The sequence below is a fragment of the Oreochromis niloticus genome, linkage group LG23, assembly GCF_001858045.2.
Source record: "Oreochromis niloticus isolate F11D_XX linkage group LG23, O_niloticus_UMD_NMBU, whole genome shotgun sequence".
Lineage (NCBI taxonomy): Eukaryota > Metazoa > Chordata > Actinopteri > Cichliformes > Cichlidae > Oreochromis > Oreochromis niloticus.
This window is the reverse complement of record NC_031986.2, coordinates 11,602,332-11,626,828: the sequence shown is the minus strand read 5'-3', so window position 1 is coordinate 11,626,828 and position 24,497 is coordinate 11,602,332. Positions and strand designations below refer to the sequence as shown.

Genomic DNA, 24,497 nt, shown 5'->3' with positions numbered 1-24,497 from the left:
GACACGCTACACAAGGGTGTGGGGGGAAGGGTGGAAAACCCACAACAACAAAAACAACAACAACAACAACACTGTGAACAACTGGAAGACCCAAGAAAAGGAGAAACAGCATTCTTGGCATGCTGTGGTTTGACACTTTTATATATCCGGAGAGACAATTCGAGAGGAATGTTTCTCCTTAGACTGATGCCTCTGTTATGTTGTTGTTAAATGAATTACCATTATCAATTGTTTTTCATCTTCAGCACACACACACATAGAAAAAAATGCAGATGCCAAAAAAAGCCCTCCTGCTGTTTGTGATCAAAGCCGTTCACGCGGTTGCTGATAATGTCTCGTTATTTCATTCCGGGTACGCGTTTTTCTTCATCGCTGATCAGTCTTAAGCGCTCTTGTTTTTTTGTGCTCGATTTATTTATTCATGACTTTAATTCACCTTTTGCCGGTTAATTACGTGAGCGTGATTTCGGCAGTGGGATGGGGCTGGTGGGTTTTTCAGGAATAAACACGTTGCAATCAGCCGTAACAGCCATCACTGACGCGTCCAATCAGCACGATAGCATCAGAGAGACACGCAAGGCCAGTGTGTTATGTCTGGCACTTGGGTGGGGGTCCCTGCCGTAGGCTGCGCCCTCTTCCCCCACCACCCGACCCCCCAGATGCCACAGAAGCGGTCAGCAGCGGTCATGGAGGAGACCCAATGCCCCAAGGTTCTCTATGCTCCCATCTTAACACTGGATTGGCTGCCACTGTTTTTCTGCCCCCACTGAGCTACTGGTGGGCTTTGGGGAAGGGTGAAATGGGGGCTTCCATCATAAGTCTTCCCCTTGTAGCCGTGGTAACAGCATCAGCAGCACGTGACTTTGTGTGGGGTGGTAGTCAGGGCTGTATAAAGGGTTAAGCACGCATGAGTAGGACCAAAGTAGGCCACAACAATAAGGGGGAAGGGAGGGGAGCTGTGCACATTCGCTGTACAGTAGGATTAAGGCGTTTCTGCACTGTATGTGTGCGTGCGTGCGTGTGCATGAGTGTAGTGGACTGAGGGATAGATGGAAGATCCTGGTTCTTCTTAGGAGGTGAACCGAAGGGTGAAGGGTTATTTGGGACGGATGTAGAGCCAAAGGTCGACTTGTGATCCTCAACGCTGCTCTAACTGTACTGTACCACGCCACTTACACACACATAAACCACACGCAAACACACACAGTGGCACAAACAGATTGCTTGTCCAATTCAAAAACCCCCTGGAGTAGCTACAGTCACTGCTTATGTAATAAGGTTGAATGAACAAAACAAAAACAAGCCACAGTATCATTAGTCCAATGCAGAGAAAGCAGGCCAGGATATCTCTCTCTCTCTCTCTCTCTCACACACACACACACACACACACACACACACACACACACACACACACACACACACAGTCGAAACCAGACCTGCACTGTCTGACTTCCAGACACAGTGTGGTGGGGTCAGCCTCAGCTGTCTGTTTAAGATGGGAAGGAAGCTGAAGACACGCACACAAACACACACGTCTCCCAGCTGTTTGCACAGATTTCTATCTGTCAGGACGCACCCTTTAAAAACACACACAGACCCATAAACACAACCTCCCAACCTCGACACTGCACACACAAACTGAGTTTCGTGCAGCTACATTAAAACAGACCGGACTAAAATTCATTTTCCCATCGCCTCCCAAAAATAAAAGCGTGCAAAAACGCACAGCGCCTCATTCCGTTAAGAAGGGTAAAAATAACGCTTGCACAATTGCCACTTCTCCTCTAGTAAGTAAACACATCTCAGCCTCGGATCTCTGTGTACCCGTCAGAAGTTGTAAGCTGTTTAGAGGGCCCGGGCCTGCCACGGTAAGACAAACAGCCATGATGAGAGAGCGTGCAGGCGCTGGGAACGCCGTAATTAACACATGGCCTCAATCACGCATCCTGAATTCATTTTCACTCTCTGACTCACTCCTTCTTTGTCAGTTTGTCTCCCTTAACCCCAATCATTTTCCCTCTCAGTTTGTCCCTCTCTCTCCACCTCTCTGTCTCACACACACACAAACATACGCGTCTCTCTTCCCGCCTCCACATACAAACATACATAGAGGCAGACAGAATCTCGCACAACAAGCTGAGTGGAACCACCCACACATGCAGCCAGCAGACACCTACATGTGCTCGCACAGTGACACCAGCTCTTACACCCCTGTATTTATACCAGGATCTTGTTAAAGGCACGGCATCCCCAGCCATCCACCAGCCTTCCATCCATCTATGTGTGAGACAGATGCAGTCTGTTATACCGCCAGGGTCTGAGCTCGGTGTCCTCGGTAACATCAAATGTGGGTCACACTCATTTGACACAAAGCCAGGGACATTTCTTCAAAGGTGGGAGGTGAATTAACGAATTCCCTCTGTTTTCGTGGTTTTAAATCAAAAAGCATTTCCAGACCTAAATCAGGAGTTACCTTTAACTGCTGCAGAGACAATACGCTGGCAACTCACTTGTACATAAATCTTGCTCCCCCGAGGCCACCTGACCAATTCACCTCGCCTCCTCCCACTACAACTCACACAAACACACAAGCGCCACTAAAACAAATATACTTCAACCTTGCCCGCAAAGCGCACTTCACCTCGTGCACTTTGACGACTTTTGAGAAAATTCCATTTTGCCACACGCTCGTCCCCATCAATCTCCTCGCCTCTGCCTCCGCTCATAAACCTCTGACCTTAAGTCAAACTCCCAAGTAGCCTCGGAGCTCTTTCCATTTTCCATCATCCCACAATAACCCTTCCCACACCTCAGTCTTCCTAACGGCCCCGGAGGAAGTGTATTCTTGCTTCATATAAGAACACATTCCTCACGTGCTTTGAGGCAACTTAAAAGTTGTTGTTTTTTCCTCGCTCTGTAAGTTTTGCATGCATGCCCGGTCCCCTCTACTGAAGTAAATTGCTGGGAAAGTGATGGGATGAGTGATTGCGGGCTTTGGGCCGCTCATATGAAGGCGAAGGAGGCGCATGATGACAAAAAACCATTAAGTTAACTGTTTTTGAGAAGGGGAGCCTTACGTTTGATGAAATATGTCCAACACATAAACTGTAAGAAAGTGATGCACACTGTTTTTTTTGTTGTTGCTTGTTTTGTTTTTCATCTAATATAAAATCTTGCTCGAATTGCCCAAAAAAGTCTGCAGAAAAACAAGAAAATGAAGAAAAAAAACGAGGAACTGTGCGGCGTTATTGACTAAATGTGGCACTAAACAGACCCAGCTTTAAGAACACAACCCGTTATTGCTTCCTTACCTGTTTTGAATATCTCGTAGCGCAAAGAGAAGCCGGCTCCCTGATGGGCGTAGTCGGAGACAAATCTGATTTGGAGGGATGGCCCAGATGAGATAATTGGCCCTGGGGCGATGTTGCTGCAATGCCGCCCCAAAACATCGGCCGTCTCTGAAGTTCCATCGCGGATCTCTATGAAGTCGTATCTGAAAAGAATAAGAGAAATGAATTAGATTCTTTCCTGTAATGTTAAAATGTTCTCTTAAAAGCATTCCTTAAAAAAACCCTAGCATTCAGCTTACTCAGAGTTTAATGCATCAGGAAGAAATTAAGAAAGGTAAAGAGATAAAAGGAGAAAAGTAGAGGGGAGATAAATGTAGATAGTTATGGGGTTAGGCTCAGCTAATAAAAACCAGACAGGTGTGGATCTATTTACCGTCAGAGTTCAGCCTCAGGACAGAATACACAGAGCGAAATAGTTAGGAACACAACACAACTTCAAGACACAAATAAACATCTCTGCCACACCTCATATGTGCTGCTTCCCCTCAGCTGTATTCAATAAATTTAGCTCTTATGACCCAGTTCTGCTTGAGACAACAAGCTCAGATCCCTCTGACATCAACTCAAGGTTAGCGCTCGCCATTTTACCAAATCTTGGATAACAGGAAAGAAAATGAAGAGAGGGCTGCGTTTGAGCAGAACATAATTGAACAAGTGGCTGCAATCTGAGGGTGAAGATTGGGGCAAATGGATGGATTTGTTAATAGAGGCGCAAAAATAGGCAGGAACTCATGAAATAGTAAAAAGGTGAAGGCTGGGGGGATGATGACATTAAGGTGAGGGAGCGGAGAGTAAAATCGGCCCAAAGAAATGCATAGGCACCTTGCTTATTAGCTTACACATGCTTGAGCTCTTGGCTCATTTTGACCTTTGACTAGCCAACTGACCCTGAACGATAAAAGCAAATTCTCAACTGGGAGACTACTATGCATGTGTGTGTGTGCGTGTGTGTGTGAAAAACACACACAAAGAGGCAGCCCATCCAGCTGATCCAAAATTAACCCCAAGTGTCACTTCTGTGACATTATTAGACATAAGCGGCGACACAGAGTCACAGAGTTCAGTCAGGATCACTCGACTCAAAAGAAGATTGTTATTTCCATCCGTCTGTCCTGGGAGCAACAAGACCCACCGCGATGATTATGTGGGGTACAGGATGAAAGAAGAAGCCGGCTTGGGGGTGGGTTGCAAAGTGGCTTGCAGATGCACCACAGCTGCAGGCTGATATTTAGTATTTGAGTTTCCCTTTAAAGAAAATACTACATGGATGGATTTTACAGCATAAAAGTTTTCCAAATTTCCACTTTTGCGCTTTTTTTCCACAAGGAGACAATATTAATGCAGATATGTAGTTTGTAAGAGATAACACACATAAAATATGGGTCTCAAGATTTTTCATTGATATTCATGTAGGCAAAAAAAAGTCTCTATGAATGGTAAACTAATTTGGTCTCCTTAGCTCCCTTAAAGACTAGCGAATACTACGCAGTGTATGAAAACACAGCCCTGCCTTGGACAGCCATCATTAAATTATATCATAGCTCTGCTGATATGATAAAGATGGAGCTAGTTCATGTTTTGGAGCTGAAAGTGAATCACCAGGTTTCAGGGTAGTAATTTTGGGTTGTGTCAATACTAGAAGGTGTGGAAATCTCCATGACTTTTGCTTGTTTCTAACTCAGTGCTGGATTACTGTTTTAAAGCAAGTTTCAATAAATTTCATCCAAACAGTATCTGAGAGGAATCTGCACTTTTCTATCTTTTATATTCTCTTAAGCATGAGCTTGTTTTGCTGCTGTATGAGTGCAAGATTACTGTTGTTATTGCACTGCAAGTTGTTGCAACTGTGAATAATTTCCTTGTAATTTTATAATCTATCATGATACTCAATCGTGTTTCTTTCTACAAGTGTCTTTACCACACACACACACACACACACACACACACACACACACACACACACACAACATTGAGGTTCCCAATGTAGCTGACTGCATTGCTGCAGGCGCCCTGCAGCTACACCCTTCAAACATACAGGCATGCAAAACGCACTTGCTTCAATTAGTTCGTGTAACAAAGCTGTCACAAAACAACAGGGCTGCTGTTGTCTCGCTAATTAGCGTGACGGGTTGTTTGATGTTAAAAAATCATCGCAGATGACTCCGGGTTTCGGCGCTGCGTTCAAACTCAGCATCTCGCCAATGTCCCGAACAGGTAAACGTTTTTCCCCCCGCGACTTCTCTACAATGAAAAGCGTTCAGAAGAGCTGAGACAAACCAATCAGCTCTAGGCTGTGTTTCTTTGTGGAATCTCAGCACTAAGACTGCTTTTGTGCTGCCTGCTTGGAATAAAACCTGGATTAAGTAGAGTCACTAAGCCTCTTTTTTGGCTATCGCATTCCTGCAGTGTATTGATTCCTATACAGAGCATTCAAGCTAAGACTGCTGATGGAGGGATAATCCCAACCATATTAATCTAGGTCAGAGTGGTACATGCACAGGTGAGGATCGAAGTGTGAAAATGCTGCAATGAGCCTGCAATATCGCCACATGAAAGCATCTGACCAACAAAAAGAACGTACAGGACGAGGCGAGTTAATTAAACCGAAAAAAAAAAGAGTACAAAGGACATGCACTTTGGGAAATAAAGGAATCTCAGGTTTGATTTTGCCTCGGGAAGATTTTCAGGTCATGGTTTCAGAGAACATTTTAAAGCCGAGATGAAGGTAAGAAGGTTTACATATGAGGCAAAGGAGGGTTTAACGAAAACAGTGCCAGAGTTGGATTAGGGGGGAACTGCAAGACACACAGTTTCTGAAGCCTGATCCGTTTACTCTGGTCGCAGCCAGTTGATGGGTTTGTGGACTTGCAGCTTTTTCATTCTGTTCATTTCAAGGCTAGTTGTTGGCTTCTGCAGAACTTCGCACACAGATATGTTACCTACGGGAAGGTCTTTAGCTAAAACTGTACTGACACACATGTTAGCTTGGTTGGATCGAGAAGGGATCACATTATTGCCACGAACAAACTGCTCTGGAGTTCATTCAGAACCCCACCAAGACCACCTCCTCCAAAGGGTCTCGGTTTTGGTGTGGACTCGAGGGGAATTACCGTGTCCAATTCTGCACAGGTGAACCAGAGTCTGATTTAAACCAACCAAACACGGCTGGTGTGAAAGCAGCCTTAGGCTAAATAGCATGATAGCATGATATTGCTACACCTCCTGAACCGGTTTCAAGAGTTTCATTCTCTCTGCCTCTCTCTTACCAATTTTTATAATTACTTTTTTAAAAATTCATGAATCTTAAACGCGTATCTTAAAGTTTCAAAGGTGCACTGCGACATGTTTCAGTCTTCCTGCACGCTCCTCCAGTCTAAGCTTGTGATGACGACTGGGGCTCAAGCCAATCTGCACAAAAGAAGGCCTGAAGAGCTCTCCTCCTAGTAAGTAAAGAAGCTGTTGTCCAATACTCTTATACGTGTCTTGGTTGTAATCCTGCATTACAGAGGCGATCGTAGAGGCTTTAGTGGCAGGCTCCAACTGTGAGTCTGCGAGAGCCGCGGCCATCCCTTAAGTACGCCTGCTTAGGGCTGTTACTGACACATGCTTTAGGGAAAACACACGCTCAAAACATGTGCCAACAAACACACAAAGACAGACGCGTACACAGACACACGCCGACATAGACAAGCACATGCGTGCGCGTACACACTCGATGCTGCATCACCAACGCCGAGGATAAAAGGCCCGCGAAAGAGCTGAGAGCCTAATTAGGTTTTAATTGATTTTGGAGTGGGTCTCTATCCTTCTCTCCCCTCTCCCTCTCTCCTGTCGTGGATTAGCGTCAGTGAGCGAGTGTTCCTCAGATGTGATTATTGACCTGTTCGCTCAGCCTCTCCCCAGGCTCTGATGAATACTTGCATGAGGACCTGACGTGTGAGAGCCCACTGTCTGTCTCTCCCAAGCACACACTTGATTGCATTCCAGGACACTGCGCAGACACACACATAAATCATTTGCACATGCGCACTCGCACATCTGCGCCCATGAAGGTACGCATTAGCGCCGCGTCCCGCTCTCACATACACACACATGGAAGCAGAAAGCCCCCATCCAGATCCAGATTCCTCTAGGAATTGTTTTGATTCAAACTCCGCCTTTCTGTCTGACACCATCCATCCCCAACTTTCCGTCCGTCTGGCGGTCTGTCTAGGTCTGCACGACCAGCCCTGTGTTTCGGGAACCATTATGGGGGGCAGCAGTTTCACCCTCCCTCATTTCCCCTATAGAACGTAGCTGGAACAGAGGGAGAAGGGTTAAGGAAACTAAAAACCCTTAAAGGCCAGTAATTCTGCACCAGCCCAGACACGTCTTCTCTTCCTCTGATCTCATATATCACGACACCCCTGCGCCAAAACAACTAATTGCCTTTCACACATTTTGCTGTTTGTTGGGGACCGGGGACATTTCCTGCAGGCAGCAGTGCCTCAGTACAACCAAACGCAGGCCCAAAGCGAGTATACATACACACCACAAAACAGTGTAAAACTCTACATTGACACACAGCACAAACTGTAAAAATAGGCTATAAAAAAACGCGAAACCACTAAAGACGAAACTGGTACGAGCAGTACTGGATTTCTTTTAAACGATGCCAAATTGGGTGCCGACGGTATTGTAAACAATGAAGCTGCTCTGGAAGATTACTATACATGATGACGGTTTATCTAAATTGCTCAGCGCATCCTTTTCTGAGGTTTACGTAGCAAAGATTTATTTATTGTCACATATTTGACAATAATCAGTGCCACTAAACAATGCGAGCTGTGCTTGTATGGCACCTTTTAGCCTTACTAGAGGAGAGTAGTAGAATGAGCACTATTTATGTGAAGGGGCAGATTTAACAACGTACCTCGCTAAGAGTCGATGGTCCGCCCTATTGGCTATCATCACCCATCATTTAGCAGGTGTTACTGTGAAATCTGGGAACTTCTCATAGCCAACATTAATCTTGTTGTGTATATTTAGGCAGATCTTCTAAGCAGTTTGCTCTTGTGGAGAGATATGAGGTTGCAAGGCTTTGTTAGGTCTTTTTGCAGAGCACTGTTTGCTTATATATTTATAGGTTTTTTATGCCTCTGTGGCCTTACTGACCCTGCTAGTGGTCACTATGCAATAATGTGCAGTCAGCCCGGTCATTCCCCTTTAGGGATCTGCTATATACATTTACAGTCCTTGCTGGTACCATCCTCTTGCATCTTTTGTGAAATCAGCACATGAGTTCTCATCTAACTACCCTTCTGTAAAAGAGCTAGCTTTTTGTATGTGTTTCATTTAGTTTATTCTCAGTGCCTACACAAAGCATTCTCTGGGAACTTCAGCATTATGTAAGAGATTAACACGTAATTTGCCACGGGTGCGTCACCGTCTCCTTGATTTATTTTGTTTATGCTGATAAAAGGGGAACAGCTGTTCTCGAGCATCAGGAAATCAAACTTGGCCGTACCCTCAGACACTCGGGGCCGTCGGCTGAAATGATTTTCCCCCTTCCTGTTGCCTGTGTTTCTCCACCCGTTTTTCCACTTCTCAGAGCTCAGAGAAACCTCAAGACCCCGATCCAGTAAACAATGAGCCGCTGTCTTTCGCTTTCTTTCGTCCGCCTCGCCGCGATTTACACAAGCAGAGGCAGAAATTAAGCAAAGGCGCACACACCCAGATATTCACATATCTGAACACACACTCGCTCCCACCCGCAAAGGGGACTCTAATAAGCCATAAGTGCCTCTGAAATATTAACTAGATGCTGGGAGCGAAATCCCAGCAGATCCGCGGGGGCCTGCCATCTTCAATCTAGCCCCCTCCAAAACACAAACAGCACTTCTCCTTCTCATCTCGTCATGCCTCGCCGCCCTCCCCCTTGCTGTCCATCACGAGTTCATGCTTACAGATGACTCGGGCCAAACCACTGACCACAGACTGTCTAGGCTCAGCCCCAGACCTTCTAGTGCAGCATCGATCGGAAGCATCAAACTATAAACGCTGTCTGCACTGAAGCCGTGACCCTGCTGACTCTCGCTGGACGCGCTTCACCTCTATCGAAGCATGTTGGCCACTGTGCTTTCCTCACGCCGCGGCGTAGTTCATCAACTCTGATTACATTTGTGACAGATGAATACAGAGACAACAGTGCTGCAGCTGCACCGGGCTATCCTAATCACATGCTGGGTTTTTACGGTTAATTGTACCAGTTAGCCATTATATCATCATTAAATCCCGGCAGCTGTGTTGACTGCTGGACGCTGATGACCATGATTGTGTCCTAACTGCAGGCCAAGTGCCAGATATTGACAGATATGATCCTGGAACAACTTCCTGCTATGGCAGTGACCTCTGGGAGCTCGTCTGTCCTTCCTTTCATCCTCAGCCATCATCCTTCCCTTTCCCTTTTTGCGCCTTCTTTACTTTCCTTCCCCTCTGGCTATTGCTGATCATTTATAGATTTTCCCATTACAAGCGGAATACAGACATTGATCCCACCCCTCCCCGAGCTCTAGCAAAGAGGTGATATCACGCATAGAAACACAGAGCTGGTCCGTGTGTTGGTGACACTTCTCGCTGTGGCCAGACATGTCACAAGCCCCGGGGGGTGGGGATGGTGGTGGGGGGTGTCTAGCTGTGTGTCTGAAGAGTTATAAAGTTATATAATAAAATCTTTCCACCTCAGGCAGACTGCATTCAATAACAAATAACCAAATAAAAGTGAGAAAATAAAACCCAGGAAAAAGTGCAAGAAATGGATCTTCTTGAATGAGTGTTTTTGTGTCTGTGTGTGTGTCTGTGTGTGTGCGTGCACCCACCCGTTTCAATGTTTAATTCAAGTGCATAAAAATAAAACACCTCCTTGGGCGGGAGCGAGAGGGAGAGAGGAAGAACAAAGGGAGAGATGGAGTGAAGGAAAAAATCGGAGGAGGGAGACGTCGAGAAAGAGAGCTGAAGAGCAACTCTCTCTCTCACTCCCCTTCCTCGACTCCTGGTATATCACTAGGTAGCATCCTGGGGCTTGGTGATGGCAGATTGCATTAGAGATATGGGCCTGATATTTCATCTAGCCTTTATTACATTTAGTTCGCATCAATCGGCTGGCAGCCTGGAGGTAAGAGCTATTTGGCACATGGCCGGACTCCCCCTGAAATGAAATCCTGAATTAAAGTGCCACCTCAGACATGGAGCGCCTGCATAAGGCTCACGATTTGATTGCTGCAGTCGAGCCGCTGTTTGGCTTCGTTACATCGCACGAGTACTGACTGTTTGAACCCGCCGAGGGAAAATCACCAGCTGGCAGGGGATATTAGCGTTCAGAAGCCTTGCCTGAGCTGACCGAGCACTTTTCTCAGTTTTATAAAGGCCTAAAGTGCCTTGGTATGGGGTGGGGGTGGTGAGGTGATGGCTGATGAGCACTTTTACACCGACAGGTTGCGTGCTTAAGAGCGCACGTGCATGTGTGCTTTATGAGCATATCCAAAAACATATGTTCAGCCTTTCATGTGACCATTTTTCCCCCGTTTCCTGCGTGCTTCCACGATCAGCAGTCCAGACACCACAGCCCTGCGCCTTTCAGGTAACACCGCTCCGGTTTTCTGCTCTGCCATCTCTGTAATCCTACCTGTCACGCAGATTTTCAGCCCCGGCCGAGATACCGAGCCCTTCCCTCCTCCTGGAAAGCCCTCTGGCTCCCCTTGCCCTAACCTCGCAGAGAGGACCGTGAAAACATGCAAAAATCTCCTCTCTGCTCACTCTCTCACACCGCCATGCCTAATCATACAGGCAAGAAAAGGAAGCAACCCGTAACAGCGCTACAGGGCCTGGATCAATCCGTGTAAAAAAGAAAAAAAAAGAAAAGCATAACACGGGATGGAGAGAGGAGGAATATCAAGCCCTATTTTGCTGTTTTCTGTGCCTTAAAGGGTTCTCTACAAAACACAGAAGGGCACACTGGTGTTAAAGGTGATGCATAAAAACATGTTGGCATTATTCCCTATTTCTTTCCAAACTGGGGGGGGGGGCGGTCACCAGAGGTGTGATGGATAGAGAGGGATGCTAACCGTACAAACTTGCAAAACGTGCTTGCACAGTTACTCACTCGTAAACGCCCACTCACACTCACACACTCATACATACAGGATGAAGGGAGACTGAGTGGGAGTGTGTGTTAGAGGGCACGCCGAGGCCTTGTCCCCTTCAGGCATGTGTTAAAAAATAAAAACGTTAAAAAAAACCCCATCCCAATAAGACTGTCTGTACCAAAGGGAAAAAAAAGAAGAAGTAGAAGAAGGGGGTATTTCAGTTTCTCTTCCTCCTCCCTCAGCCTCCTCCTGCCCTGCATGCCTTGGGCTGTGAGAAACTGCCTGACACACTGCTTATCAACAGCTGAGGCATCCCTCCCTCCCTCTTTCTCTCCCTCTCTCTATTTCTACCAGTCCAGCAGGAAGTGCGGGCACGCCACATTGCCGACACAGCGATGCTGGTGTCAAAGCGGTAGAGGCGCTTTAGCGCAAAAAGAAAAAGATAATTACGCAACAAAAAAACACGACGGAAACCTGGAGACACAAAGGCGGCGACATCAAAATAACATTTCAAGTTCAATGCCGTCGCGGCGCTACCGTGCGAAAAGAACCCGGCAAATATTACAAAACCTTTTCCAACCAAAGCGGCCATTCATGCGCTCATGAAAGCAAAGTTGTTGTTTTTTTTTTATTTTGGTTTGGTTTTTCTTCCCCTCCCTCGGCCAGACAGAGCACTTTGTAGACAAACAATGCACACAAAAAAAAAGCAAAAAAACCATTATTAATTCTTCAATTTACAGAGTGGAGAAGAGAGAGAAAGTGCACTGATAAACTGACCAAATGGACTCATCGTTTGACCAAAATTGGTTGTATATAAAACTGGATTAAACAGTAGAGACTGGGAGCTTTTTCCACCCTCCCACTAGCGTCTTCCTCTGAGGTCAAAGACAATAGAAGACCATATGATTTGGATTATTTATGTCTCTGAGAAAGGAAACTGACCAACTCGCTCATATCCAGATAAACAGCTGGGTCTCATTCCCTTCTATTACTTCTTAAAGCCTCCCCTGTTTATTCTCTCTCTTGGCCCACCCTCCAATCTCTGACTTCAAAATACATCATGATTCATTTTCTTACATCCTATCTTATCATTCTGTCTTTACTGCCCAAAAGCAGACGCCGACTTCCAAATGTTGCTTGGCATTTGATTATCAGATGGAGGGGGGATTAGAGCTTTATAGTCTGGGTAATGCTGGCTGATGCCTTCAAAAGTAAATTTCAAATTTTTACATCTGTCAAAAAATCTTCCCCACTAGTCTGCTGTTCTTCAGAAGGTTAAAAACCTCCCCTTGTATGGTTCTTAGCAGGATAAAACACAAATACATCCTGGCTGACAGCGCATTTTTTTTTTAGCTTAACCAGCGGAAATAACACAGGAACGTATTATTAAACTATCTGAATCATTCTTTCCATTTGGGTTTTTATTGTTTTATTGCGACCTGTTTTTCCTCGTCTGTATTCAAGAGTGTGTGAAAGAAGCAGAAACCTTGGGATGTGGAAATGAGCAGCGTTTCCTGTCCTTTAAAACACAGAGGGTTGATATTGCAGCTGATATACCCTTGAGCAAGGAATTTAACCCCCATAACTGCCCGGGAGAAGGTGACTAGCATCCAGGACAAAATAAGTTTAATGGTTATGTTCTTCTACGTGGAGCTTATGTGCTTTCCATTTTCTGAATAAATAATTATGTCAGAAAATATAAAAAGAAAACCAGAGTCTACCTAATGGTCTGCTATTCACAGGAAGCCTGCAATCTGCAATTAAAATTTCCTTTCCGATTGACCTGTTGTGGTCAAAATGTGGATTACGTTTCAACAGCCTGGAATTGGGCCAAACCACCCGGCACTGAATTATAACAGTATGTAAAAATCTGCACGCCTCAACTGGAAATTACTTATTTGAGATACGGATGCTTTCGCAGCATACGAATGAACGTGTCAACATGAATCATTATTCAGCCAGAATAATAGCACACCATCTTACTGGTGAAGCCAATTTTCCCCTGACAGAAAAGAGTGGGTTTTATGGACTGCACCATTATGACCCGAATCCAGCTCCTTCCCCCCCGCCTTCCCGTCTTACTTGCAGTCGAGCCTCTCGATCTCAAAGTGAGGGTTGAAGTTGAGGACGATGCGCTGCGAGGGCTCCGGCGCCGTGATGATCCAGTGGCAGTTCTGGTGTGGGGGGTACTCCAGAGGATAACCAGGGGAGGTGATATAACCGGCCTCGCTGGCATCTAGCAGACCTCCGCACTCCGGCGCTGTGTAAGAGACAGAAAGGCGAGTTTAGAAGGTGCTGGGAGGTACTGACTATAAAGCAGGAGAAGAGGAGCGGTTAAAAATGTTTTATCCATGTTTTTATTTTAAACATAACTTTGATGCATTTCTACATTTGCAGGGCAGACTCATTTAAAGCATTGGAAAATAATAAATAAATAAAAAAGCTTGAGGAAATGATGCGCTCCCCCAGTGCAGCATCTCAGTGGGCGCCCCTTCATTTACCTTGCTTCTCTATATGAAGATGTGATGAGCAACAAATGAACAGTAAAACAAAAGAAAGCAATTTAGGCTGTCAGTTAGGAGGAAATTGGAAAAACTTCTCCATTGTGGATTCTCAATGCAAGCAGCGCCACATGGGCAAGCTATTAAAACAATAAAAGATCATTACTGTTGCATTTGGTGAACGCGCGCACACACACAGAGAAACACACCGAGCCTTTTTCACCCTCTTCCACACCCAGGCTCTTATCTCCCTACTCCCCCATAGGGAGCGTTCTCCAAGTGTAATTGTTGCTCCTGCAAGCCAATCTGCAAACATTAGGACACATTCCCTGATCCTATCATGCTCTCCCAGGAACAATAGCTTGCCAGTAGCGTAGCTCTGCAGGCTTAGACAGGAAGTGACACGCAGACGGCCTGTCTAGCTGGGTTCTGGGGTTCACCCCTACTCTGTAATGAGAAGCTAACGCGCCAACAAAAGACCCCATTCTCTGATTTCGCCCCGTGAGCCACAGCGGCTCTCGCTCTCTCCGTTATCTCCCACAAACATGCTAAACACATAAACTCACATGCACATACAAAAGAAACATATATGAGTATTCTGCACACATGCACGCACAAAGCCCGGCAGCCTTGTGCATATTGGTTCTTTATTAATCTTACTCTGCAACAGATTTGAGATATTATCAATTTTAGAGAAAAAAAAAAACAGGGGCGCCATGACAACAGCAGGAGCTAGCTTAGCTCAGATGGTCCCAACCTTTTTCATTTGATGTACAACCGCAGCTCTAAGATTAATCCAAACTGCTTTCATCCACAATGGTTCTAATGTTTTATTTTATGATTATTGATCAATTTTACCTGTTAAATCTTTTAAAATTCTGTTTGGATAGCATAGTGCTAGCTAACAACTTTAGCTTTTCACCATACTTTTAGCTAACAACTTCTAAGTTTTTATCCGTTGTTTTAACTTCCTATTGTAACACTTTGTGCATAGATTTTACTTTTATTTAACTTCTTTTTTGCTTTTACTTCTAACCATACTCTTTCATATTTACTTATCTATTTTCTGTGTTGACTTTTACCAGTTAGCCATTATTTTAAGAAGTTATTGCTTGGGTCGGTTCAATTCTTGTTCTTTTTGGATTTTCTTATTAGTTGAGCTAATCTTTCCATGTGCCTGCTGGTTATGGAGGGAAGCACCAAAGACATAATCAAAGAGAGACGTTCAGATAGTGAAAAGAGACAAAGAATCCTAAATTGAAATCTTTGGAAGAACCGCAGAAGTATATCTTCCAAGGGATAGAAAAAAAATAGACTAGGATAGACTCTTTAAAAATGTATTTTAGGGCAAAGTCATCACTTGTTAAGCGTTTCTTTAAGATTTGACTGATTCTTTCCATTTAGTTTTTTTGTCCTGGTGAAAGTTAATTTAGATAATTCTTCTAGAAGGACTTTGGTTGGACCTGAAGTACACTCTGGGCTAACTGTATCCCTGTTTGGCAATCGCTTGTTTAGCTTATGTTTGCTGATCCTCCAGTGAGATCTTTAATAACCAACATGATTTTGAACACAACAACAGACAAATCCTGTTTCACTACAGTAGCGGACGTCCGTAGGAATACATATGAGGAAGGAAAGGAACTGAGACAGGAACATGAATCATATGGCATTAACAACGTGTCATCAAACGTTGGCCTTAACCACTCAGCTACTGGAATGAATCCATTATTGACATAAATGGGTTGATATTTTTGCCTGTTTCTTTCAAATTTCTGTGAAAGCACCAATAAAGGAAACAGAAGGAAAGAAGAAGAGGAAAAAAAACAGCACCAAAGGCTTGAAGTGTAATAGACCCTTCAAGTGTTGACATTTCCACCGCCTATTGTGCTTAAAAGGCACACTTAAGATTCTCTGACATTTGATAGAGCTGCGATGGCTTCCTTACTTTGTTACTGGAGAGGAGCAACGCCCACGCTCACATCAGGCACACGCACACACACAGAGCTGCCGGTGATTTCATGGGAGTGCATGACTCCAGCCGCCCACATGCGTACGCACAGATACAAGCTACTGCACAAATATACACATCACACACGCAATTTTAGCCATAAGTGCACGCATGAATACATGCTTTAACGCATGCCCACGCGTTTAGGTGCACGTATAAACACACGGAAACACAGAGAGCCACTGCACAATGTTCAAAGGACCACCCACACACACACACACACACATTCACTTCCAAAAACACACAGAGGGCCTGTCAATCACAGGAGGGAGGAAAAAAATCACTAACTGAAATTTTTCAAAAAGATAGCAGGGATAGGAAAGAATGACAAAGACAGACAGAAAGACCGAGACACACACACACATAGACACACACATGCACAGACATCTCTTTATCTGCCGCGGCTGTACAGACAGACAGTCATTGTTGGGAAGCCCATGGAGGGGACGGTGTGCAGGAGGCTATCAGCGCGCAGAGCCTCGGCAGATTAAGTCGTTTGGGGAGAATCCTGCAGCCTCAACACTTTTTTTCCCTGAGCTGCCCATTCAGTGGCCTCCAAAGGAGGATGAAGAGGAGGGATGCAGGAGAAATGACAGAACGAGTGGGAAGAGAAGGAGGGGTGAAAGGATTACAGTAGGAAAGGAAAATGGGAGATGTGACAGAGAGGATGAGGGTGAAGAAAGAGGATGAAGAAGAGCAGAGGGATGTGAGGAAGGGTGGAGGATTGATGGCGAGGCGATGGATAAAACACGGATTGAGAAAGAAGGGGAAAGATTGATCGGAGGGGGGGTGAAGGCGGCAGGCTGGGTTGATTCATGATGGGCGGTGGTGAGCACATAGGTGGGAAGAGCGAGGGAGAGGAGTGACAGGCGCGCGGGGAGAGGGAGGAGGCGACAAAAGGTGATGAGGAAGGGAAAAAAAATACAGGCAGCCGAGGAGGAGAGAGAAAAGGTGGAGCAAAGGAGCGCGTGCGTGCATGCAGCGCAAAAGAGCCTGACGAGCCTCATTAAGACATGCCTGCTATCCGGTGCTATCCTGCAGATGCTGACCCCCAGGGGGAAACCTCTGTCAGTCACCTCACACACACACACACACACAGAAAAAACCAAAATAGAAGAAGGAAAGTGACAGATGTGTGTGTATTCTCTCCTAATTTTTTGAATAGCTCACCATTATGAGGATGCATATATGGTACAAATGTGTGTGTGTGTTTCACTTTGAAGCAGAATGTTTGGGTGTGAACAGAACTTGTGGTGCTGGATGAGTAACAGAGGGGAAGCACTCAGGAGCTGCCAGCGAGCTCCATGAATTACACTGTCTCTTCTACTAGAGCAGCCCATCTGTCTGCACACAAACACTCACACACAAAGTGCTGCATATGTCCCTACCATGCATGGACCAAGGCCCTATTACAATGAACAATGCCACTTTTATGTGCGTGTGAGTCTTAAGAGTATGTTTGCAGAGCTGCGTTTTGAGTGGATGGAAGTGAAATCCAAAAGACATAAAGCACAGCGCCGACTGTATCAATGAAATGAATTAATGACTTTGGTGTGAGTGTGTGTTTGTGTGTGCGCACATTTCTTTTTTAGTCGCTCCTGAGATGTCTTCGCACCCAATGCGAGTGCCTTTATCTTCATTATCTGAGAAAATGTGCATATGTCTGCATGTCTTAGCTCAGGTTTCTGCAGCGTGTGTGAGTTCGGCTGCACGTCCCGCCGCTCTTATTTCTATTAGCTGCCTTATCGGGGAGGCACGGCGTCACGCTCTGGGATAAGCCGCGAGTGCGAGGAGAGGCGCTGATAAATCCCTCCATCATTCCTAGTGTCTCTCGTCCCGTCCCTTGCGCCTGCTCCCTCCCCGCTTCCCCACCTTAATTAAAAAGTGCTATCACCCAGAGTGAGGGAATACGAGGGGAGTGAGTGGGCAGCACTCATCCATTCAGACATTCAGAGAAGAGCATGGGGTTGTCTCTCTGGCTGCTTTTAATCTCACCCATTCGACACTAGGCTGGGCCAAAGGAGGGAGGGAGATGAAGAGGTGGGGACCCGCTTTAAGACCAGTGTGCGCCTCAGCAGCAGGGAGCGTGGCCCACCCAGTCATAGATGGTGGAGTTTAGTCAATATGCTGGTTTCAAATGTTTCTTGTTGACATATTATAGTTTCACAAGTCAGTAAATGAATATATAAATATATATATGTGGTGTGGAAATAAAACTAAACGCTAATAAACAAATGTGTATTCAAAATAAAAGCGTTAAGAGAGAGAGACTCATGCTTTCTCTCGCCGGGTACTCCAACTTCCCCCTTCAGTCAAAAGACACATGTTAGGCTAATTGGTGAGTCCAAACTGGCCATGGATGTGATGCAGGTAAAGTGTACAGATGTATGCATGCAAGGAAACAGCAAGATTGTTAATAGACCAGAAATATAAAAATAATGAGACAAAAACTGTTGCACTTCTATCATCCAGCTGGTTCTTTATTTCTTATTCCACGTTCATATTAGTTTAATTAACCAATAACTTTATTTCAGAAAGACATTTGAGACTCATTTCACTTTTTTATGTTCTATTCTTGTCGTCGTTTCCTTTCAGATTGAGGAGTCTGTAGAAATAAACCTGAGGATTACAGTTTAATGCCTTTATTCATTCCCTGCATTCTGATTGGACGCCCATAACATTTTCTTGTTCCTGTCAGTGGGTCTGTGTCTGTGCTTGTGAACATAAAACAAGCATAGAAATTTCTCCCCTCACTGACACAACGCAGTGTCTAATTTACATCTAAAATCAAATAGTAGCTAAACGAGGGCGTTCCGCTGAAAGCTGAGCCTGATTTCAGTGGTCACTAGCATGCACTGATGCTTAGGTGGATTTGAGCTTGTGAAACTCGACCAAAAGCAAATAACAGTCGGCTCCAAGAAACGCAACAGTCGCTGACAATGGCTTTTTTGTTAAACACTGTTAACTGTGTTTAAAGGGGGATTATTTCTTTTAAGAACTAACAAAAGCCACATCAAAAGCAGATAATATCCCCAAATCCTCTTTGCCTCCCTTTTCTTTCTCCTTCTCTACTCCTCCCTCCCTAATGGGATAAGTGCCCCACGCTAATCAGCTAAATGCACAGCGCTGGCCATCCTGATCAATGGATCAATGGATCAATGGAGTAAACAGATGGTCACTGGTGCCTTCAGCAGGAGGTGGTGGTGGTGGGGGGGGGGGGGGGGGGGTAATGGTGTGGGCCTAATCCTAAATGCTACCTGGCTACTGTATCATGTCTCCTTCTCCCCCCACCGGTGCACCCCCTCGGCTCTGCGCGCCAGTGTCAAACCTGCACCACCGAAGCACTTTTCACAAAAGATTTTCCCCGTCTAAGGTGGAACAAGCCGAGCCTGCATCAGCAAGGGGAAGCTGTGAAGAATTGAGCTTTGCTGCAGGAGTCTTGGTGATTTGTTAGCCCCCTCTACCCCCCACCTTGCAGAGTGTTACCTTGCAGTGGAACTGACTGCTTAAAAAAAAGGAAGAAGAAAAAAACAGAAGTAACCTCTTTTTCTGTGAATTGCACTTCTTACAAAAAAAGCAGTTTCTTCTCTTTAAATTCACACGCCTGAACTGCTTCCTTTTTTTAAAAACCTGCGGTTTGAATTGCAGTAGATTCTAAAACACCCTGCCTCTTGACAAAGCTGACCCCCTATGGCTCCCTACCTAAAAACCCAGTCCCCGAGCGCCCGTTAAGATCCCCCCCATGTGCAGCTAATGCGACAGACTGAAAAGACCCAGCTCTGTTTTATTTATGGGGGTCTTGTATTTAATTTCACCCTGAGTGTGGTGAGCTGTTCGAGGGCTTTGTGTGAGCCTGTGACTCTCATACCTGACTGGTATTGAACGGGCTGCTCGGTTTGTCTTTGGCTATGAATGCTAAGAGAGGTGACCTTGTTTTTTTTCGCAGATGATACCTCTGAGGCAGGCCAGATTAAAATACAGAGAAATGCAAAGGATCCTAGACGAGAGGAGAAGAAAAGAGGCAAAGGGGTGAAGGGGGAGAAAAGAAAAAAACATGATGTAAGATGATAAAATTTACTAAGTTCTTTTCAGCCTGGAGCTGATATTATTAAATAATAGAAATCCAACTCCTAAAGAAGTCAATACCATAAATGGAGAGGATGCACAGCCGCCCGCTCAATAAACATGCAAATGAGCTGCTTAATGGCTTGAATATTAATGCATGTGGTAAGGAGTAATTAATGCACATGTCAGCGAGTCAAACTATTGTGATTACAGGACAAGTGGAATGCAAGTCTCTCTTCTTCGTGCAGAAATATTGCAGCAAAGAGCCTGAGGAAGACACACACACAAAAAATGGTGCTTTCTAATGAGGATGAAGGTGCCACCGGCAAAAAAAAACAAAAAGCAGAAGTCCACAGCGTGACCTGTCCAAGTGCTGAGCATCTTTAGTGGATCATTTACCCTGGCACCTCGTAGGATTTTTACACTTAAAAGAGTTTCCTGGCTGGGATGCCTCAGGCGTGCATCTGCTCGTTCCATAACATTACATTTTAGGGGAAACCTTTTGCTGCTGCAAATGTATCAAGTTGCCGAAGCACAGATGGACTCTGTCATCACAAAACAGCAACTCTTTAGAAAATGAAACACTTTAACGTGACTCTGTGTGCTTAACGTTCACAAGAGGATCTCTGCTATAGTATTTTCACCCCTGTGGCTGGGGCTTTATCCCACTTTACGTGACGCTGTCCCTTCATGAACCCTCGATGCGATCTAACTCTTGACCCCTGCACACTTTGATGTCGCCCTTTTCCTCCACTGCCGTTTGATGCGGAATCCACTCAGCTGATCTGGTTTCCGAGCGTTCCTCCCCTTTGTTGCCTTCGTGCTATCGCTCGGTCACTCTTCTGTGCTTTCTTAAACTCTGGAGTCACCGTCTTTCTCCAACTCCCCCTGTCTCTCTGTTTATGCTGCTCTCGCTTTCTCCCTGTTCTGTCTCTGTTCTGTTATCTGTCAGTCTCTCTTTCCTCTGGCATCTGTGTGTAATGTGGCTCTTGAGGGGAGTACAGAGGCAGGGACATGTGGTGCAGTGTCTTGGCAGGGAGAGAGAGAGAGAATAGGGGGGGATCCAGCTTCTTGCCTGCCTGATGACTGCCAAGAGGCCCACATCTGTCTCTGATCAATGGGTACATGCGCAGCCAGTGAAAAACACACTCGCACACACACATTCAGAGGGATGGCTGAGATAGCTGTCCTATTTAAAAGAAGTAGCTTTTAAAAAAGATGATAGGTCCACATGAAGTGAAGAGAGAGCTCGGCTTTGTTTTGAGGCACGCCAGCGGGTGGTGTTGTAAAGGCTGAGCAGTCATGATGAGCTCATGAACAGCTCCCCAGCCCGCCTATTCCCAGTAGACTACTTATGCAGATCGCATAAAATGTACATCTTACTACAGCGCATGATGATTAATAAGTAAAAAGCCAAGACTGAGAATCACAGACACGCGAAAGAAAGACATAAAGCAATTTTGTTTTTGTTTTTTTTAGCAAAATGCCACCTGATCAACACAGCGGCGAAGAAAAACGCACATAAATATGAAAAAGTGTGCCACCGTAAATGCGTCAACAATCTGAGACAGGAACGAGTGAGCCGAGCGTGAGGCCATGTGTCATCCCACCAGTGGCGTCACTTCTCTGTATGGTAAGACAAGCCTTGCTCACCACCACCAACAACCACCGGCAGCAGCTTCAAATTTGTCACAATTTCTGTCCGCGTAAAGAAACGGCACGCGTGAATTTGTAATCCACTCATTTATTTGCCGGCGATCGAACGCATCGCGATCACCCTGATTTTTATGCCACATGGTGAAACCTGAAAATGATCCCCCCCCCTCTTTTTTGAAGAAAACCAAAGGACTCATGTGGTTAAGCTATACCACAGTGCCGTTTCTGTTTGAACAGTAAACTACTTAAGTGCCTTAAAGCAAGGCTCTAAATCCATACCAACTGGCTCCTATTATGCTGCTCCTTATCTTCCTAGTTGCTGTTTTCTTTTTTCTTTTAGACGGCTAAGGGCGCACAGAGGTGGCGGTGTGCCTCCACGCCGCCTGGAGCTCTCAGCCTTGGCTTCACCCTGCCCAGACAACCCGGAGGAGCACGAGGAGATACTGAAGGAGAGACTCGTGGCGGCTGATGAAGATAGTGATCCTATTAGTCAACACAACTGAAGCTTGTACGCTTTTACGCACGGGCTCTGTGAGACGCAGGCTCTTCACCCAGCTTTAGCCGTTTTCATCACGATGTGCGCAAAAGCATTTTAATCAGGCGTGCGGTTAGTTTATATCCAGAGATGATTAATCAAAGGAAAACAACTGATGAGAACGGGTTGGATAAACATCGTGTTTAAATTTAACATTCACGCTTCACGTCAAACTATTCTAAGCGTAACAATTTCCACTTCCCGTTTTTCTAAATATTTAATGTACGCATCCATGTCTTTCAGTTTTTAATGTTTAGTATGATTTTGATGAAACAAGTGCATAAGAGCTAAACATTAAAAAAACAAAACAAATACAGAGTCTTTCCTCCGCAGACTGCTGTATTTGCCATATTTAGCAGGAATAAAACATCAACAGCTTTATCATGGGAGCGTTTGTGTGTTGAAATAATTTAAAACATAGGACACGGAGACCTGGAAATGAATTTAAACGGATAAAAGCAATTACAATGACCAAGAGAAGATGATACTGAAATGTGATGCTTGTAGTAAAAATACGGTCCCGTGATTTAGAGCAACGTTTAGTGTCAATTAGGCTGTTTTGGCTGACTCAGATCACGAGCGCATCAAAATCAAGAAGTAACCAAAAAACTCACCGTTTTGTCCTCTGACTCTTAACGACACATGGCACACTGCCATTAAAAATCCAACCAACGAGAACACAAAATCCATGTTGAATCACACACAAAACGAAAAAACAAAACAAAAAAACTTGTAGATAGTTTTAAGTATCTAATGTTTCCACCTTGCAGGATTGGAATGCTGCCGTTCCTCCAAAAGAAAAAAAAAAGAAAAATCCACAGCCGTTCGGGACCAGCAGTGAAAACTAAACCGCTGTAGTAAAAAGCCCACGGTGTCTATTAAACCATTGGTGGACAAAAGTGTGCGCCAACTACTTGTCATTGAGAAAAATCTGAATATTTTGTAAGCGCTGTCCTTTTAACTCTGTCCATTTAGCGGAGCGATGCCACCAAACCGCATCCAAAAAAAAGAAGAAAAAACCCACAGTGAATCAACAAACTCCTTGATCAGTGCTGCGTGCGCTCCGCAGCTGGGAGGCTTCAGGCGATATCTGCGCTTCGCAGAGTCCGGACAGGACAGCAGGGTCCGGGGTGCGCCAACTTCTGACCGATGAGGGGGACTCTCCCTGTCCCGGTATCTCCCTACAACTCTGCGTCCTCCCGCTCGCGGATTTTACGCACACGGGGGTTTGGCTGGTTCTCCGATAGGAGCTTTATAAGAAACCCGAAGAAAAAAAAAGTCCAACGGTAACAGCTCTCAAAGCCACGTAAACCCCAGTCCGAAGCTGCTTCTCAGCGAGGCACAAAAGTAATGAAATAAATGAAAAGCAGCGCGCTCTCGATCCTCAGAAACAACGAACATGCCGTGCCTCCTCCTGCAGCACCTCTCCTCTCTGCTGTGTCCGCTCCTCTCTCTGGTAACGGCTCCGTGAAGCCTGCGCTCTGCCCCGACAGCAGCGTGGGTCCAGCCTGTGAGGTGTGTGCACAGTGTGTGTGTGAGTGATCGCGCTTTTGAGCTGAGCAGCTATCGCGTTCCAGTCACGGCGCCTCGGCTCCGCCCCTCCCGTCGGTCGCCGGTTATAGGAGGTGGGGGGGGTGCACGCTCTCCCTCTCTCCCTCTCTCTCTCACTCACACATACATAAACAGATGCATCCTATTTCAAAAGGTAGCACAGATATTAACTCTTCCACAGATGAGACCGAGATAAAAAAAAAAAAAAAAAACATTCTCATGGTAACCCAGGGGAGCACAGCTTCTCCTGGGGCTGTTAAAAAAAACCCCCAGTGCAGATGAAGATTAAAAATATATCACAGAGAGAGTGAGAAAGAAGGGAGTGTCTGATTAGTGAGGCGGGTGGCTGCACAGCCGACTTTTGCCACAAAACAAACACACGCACAAGAACGACCGATCCTATATGTCAAAGCCCTCGACTCAGTGGAGGGAGAACCCACCTCAGCCCTGCCCAATTTCAGCCCTGCAATCAACAGGGCTAAATACAGAGCGGGAGGCCGTGTAATGACACAGTACCGAGCCCAAAATAATCTGCTGAGAAAGGCCTCTCCAGCGTCCAGCCCATGTGCCCTGCCTATGGCTTGTATTACCGTGTAATGTAATGGACTGGTTGAGGCCTGGCTGTGTAATGAGGTACAGTATGTAGCCTTGCTGGCATCTTTCTTTGGAAATGTGCATTCCTAAAGGTCACAGCAAACTCTCTGAGGC

General features: G+C 45.5%; 1 protein-coding gene across 3 annotated transcripts in view; it reads right to left on the bottom strand.

The window, feature by feature from the left end:
* The window catches only part of nrp2a (neuropilin 2a), a 61,768-nt gene extending 37,969 nt beyond the window's left edge, over positions 1 to 23,799 (bottom strand). For 2 of the 3 annotated variants that reach the window (XM_025902938.1, XM_025902939.1), the window contains exons 1-4: positions 14,141 to 14,305; positions 13,975 to 13,978; positions 13,556 to 13,733; positions 3,312 to 3,493 (exon numbers count right to left, since the gene is read on the bottom strand). In XM_025902938.1, the coding sequence (XP_025758723.1) occupies positions 3,312 to 3,493; positions 13,556 to 13,733; positions 13,975 to 13,978; positions 14,141 to 14,290 (514 nt within the window). In that variant the 5' untranslated portion in view covers positions 14,291 to 14,305. Of the gene's footprint in view, positions 1 to 3,311; positions 3,494 to 13,555; positions 13,734 to 13,974; positions 13,979 to 14,140; positions 14,306 to 22,852 lie in introns of those variants that run through there. The other variant, XM_005450063.4, reaches the window with a different exon arrangement.
* Positions 23,800 to 24,497: the final 698 nt, after the last annotated feature.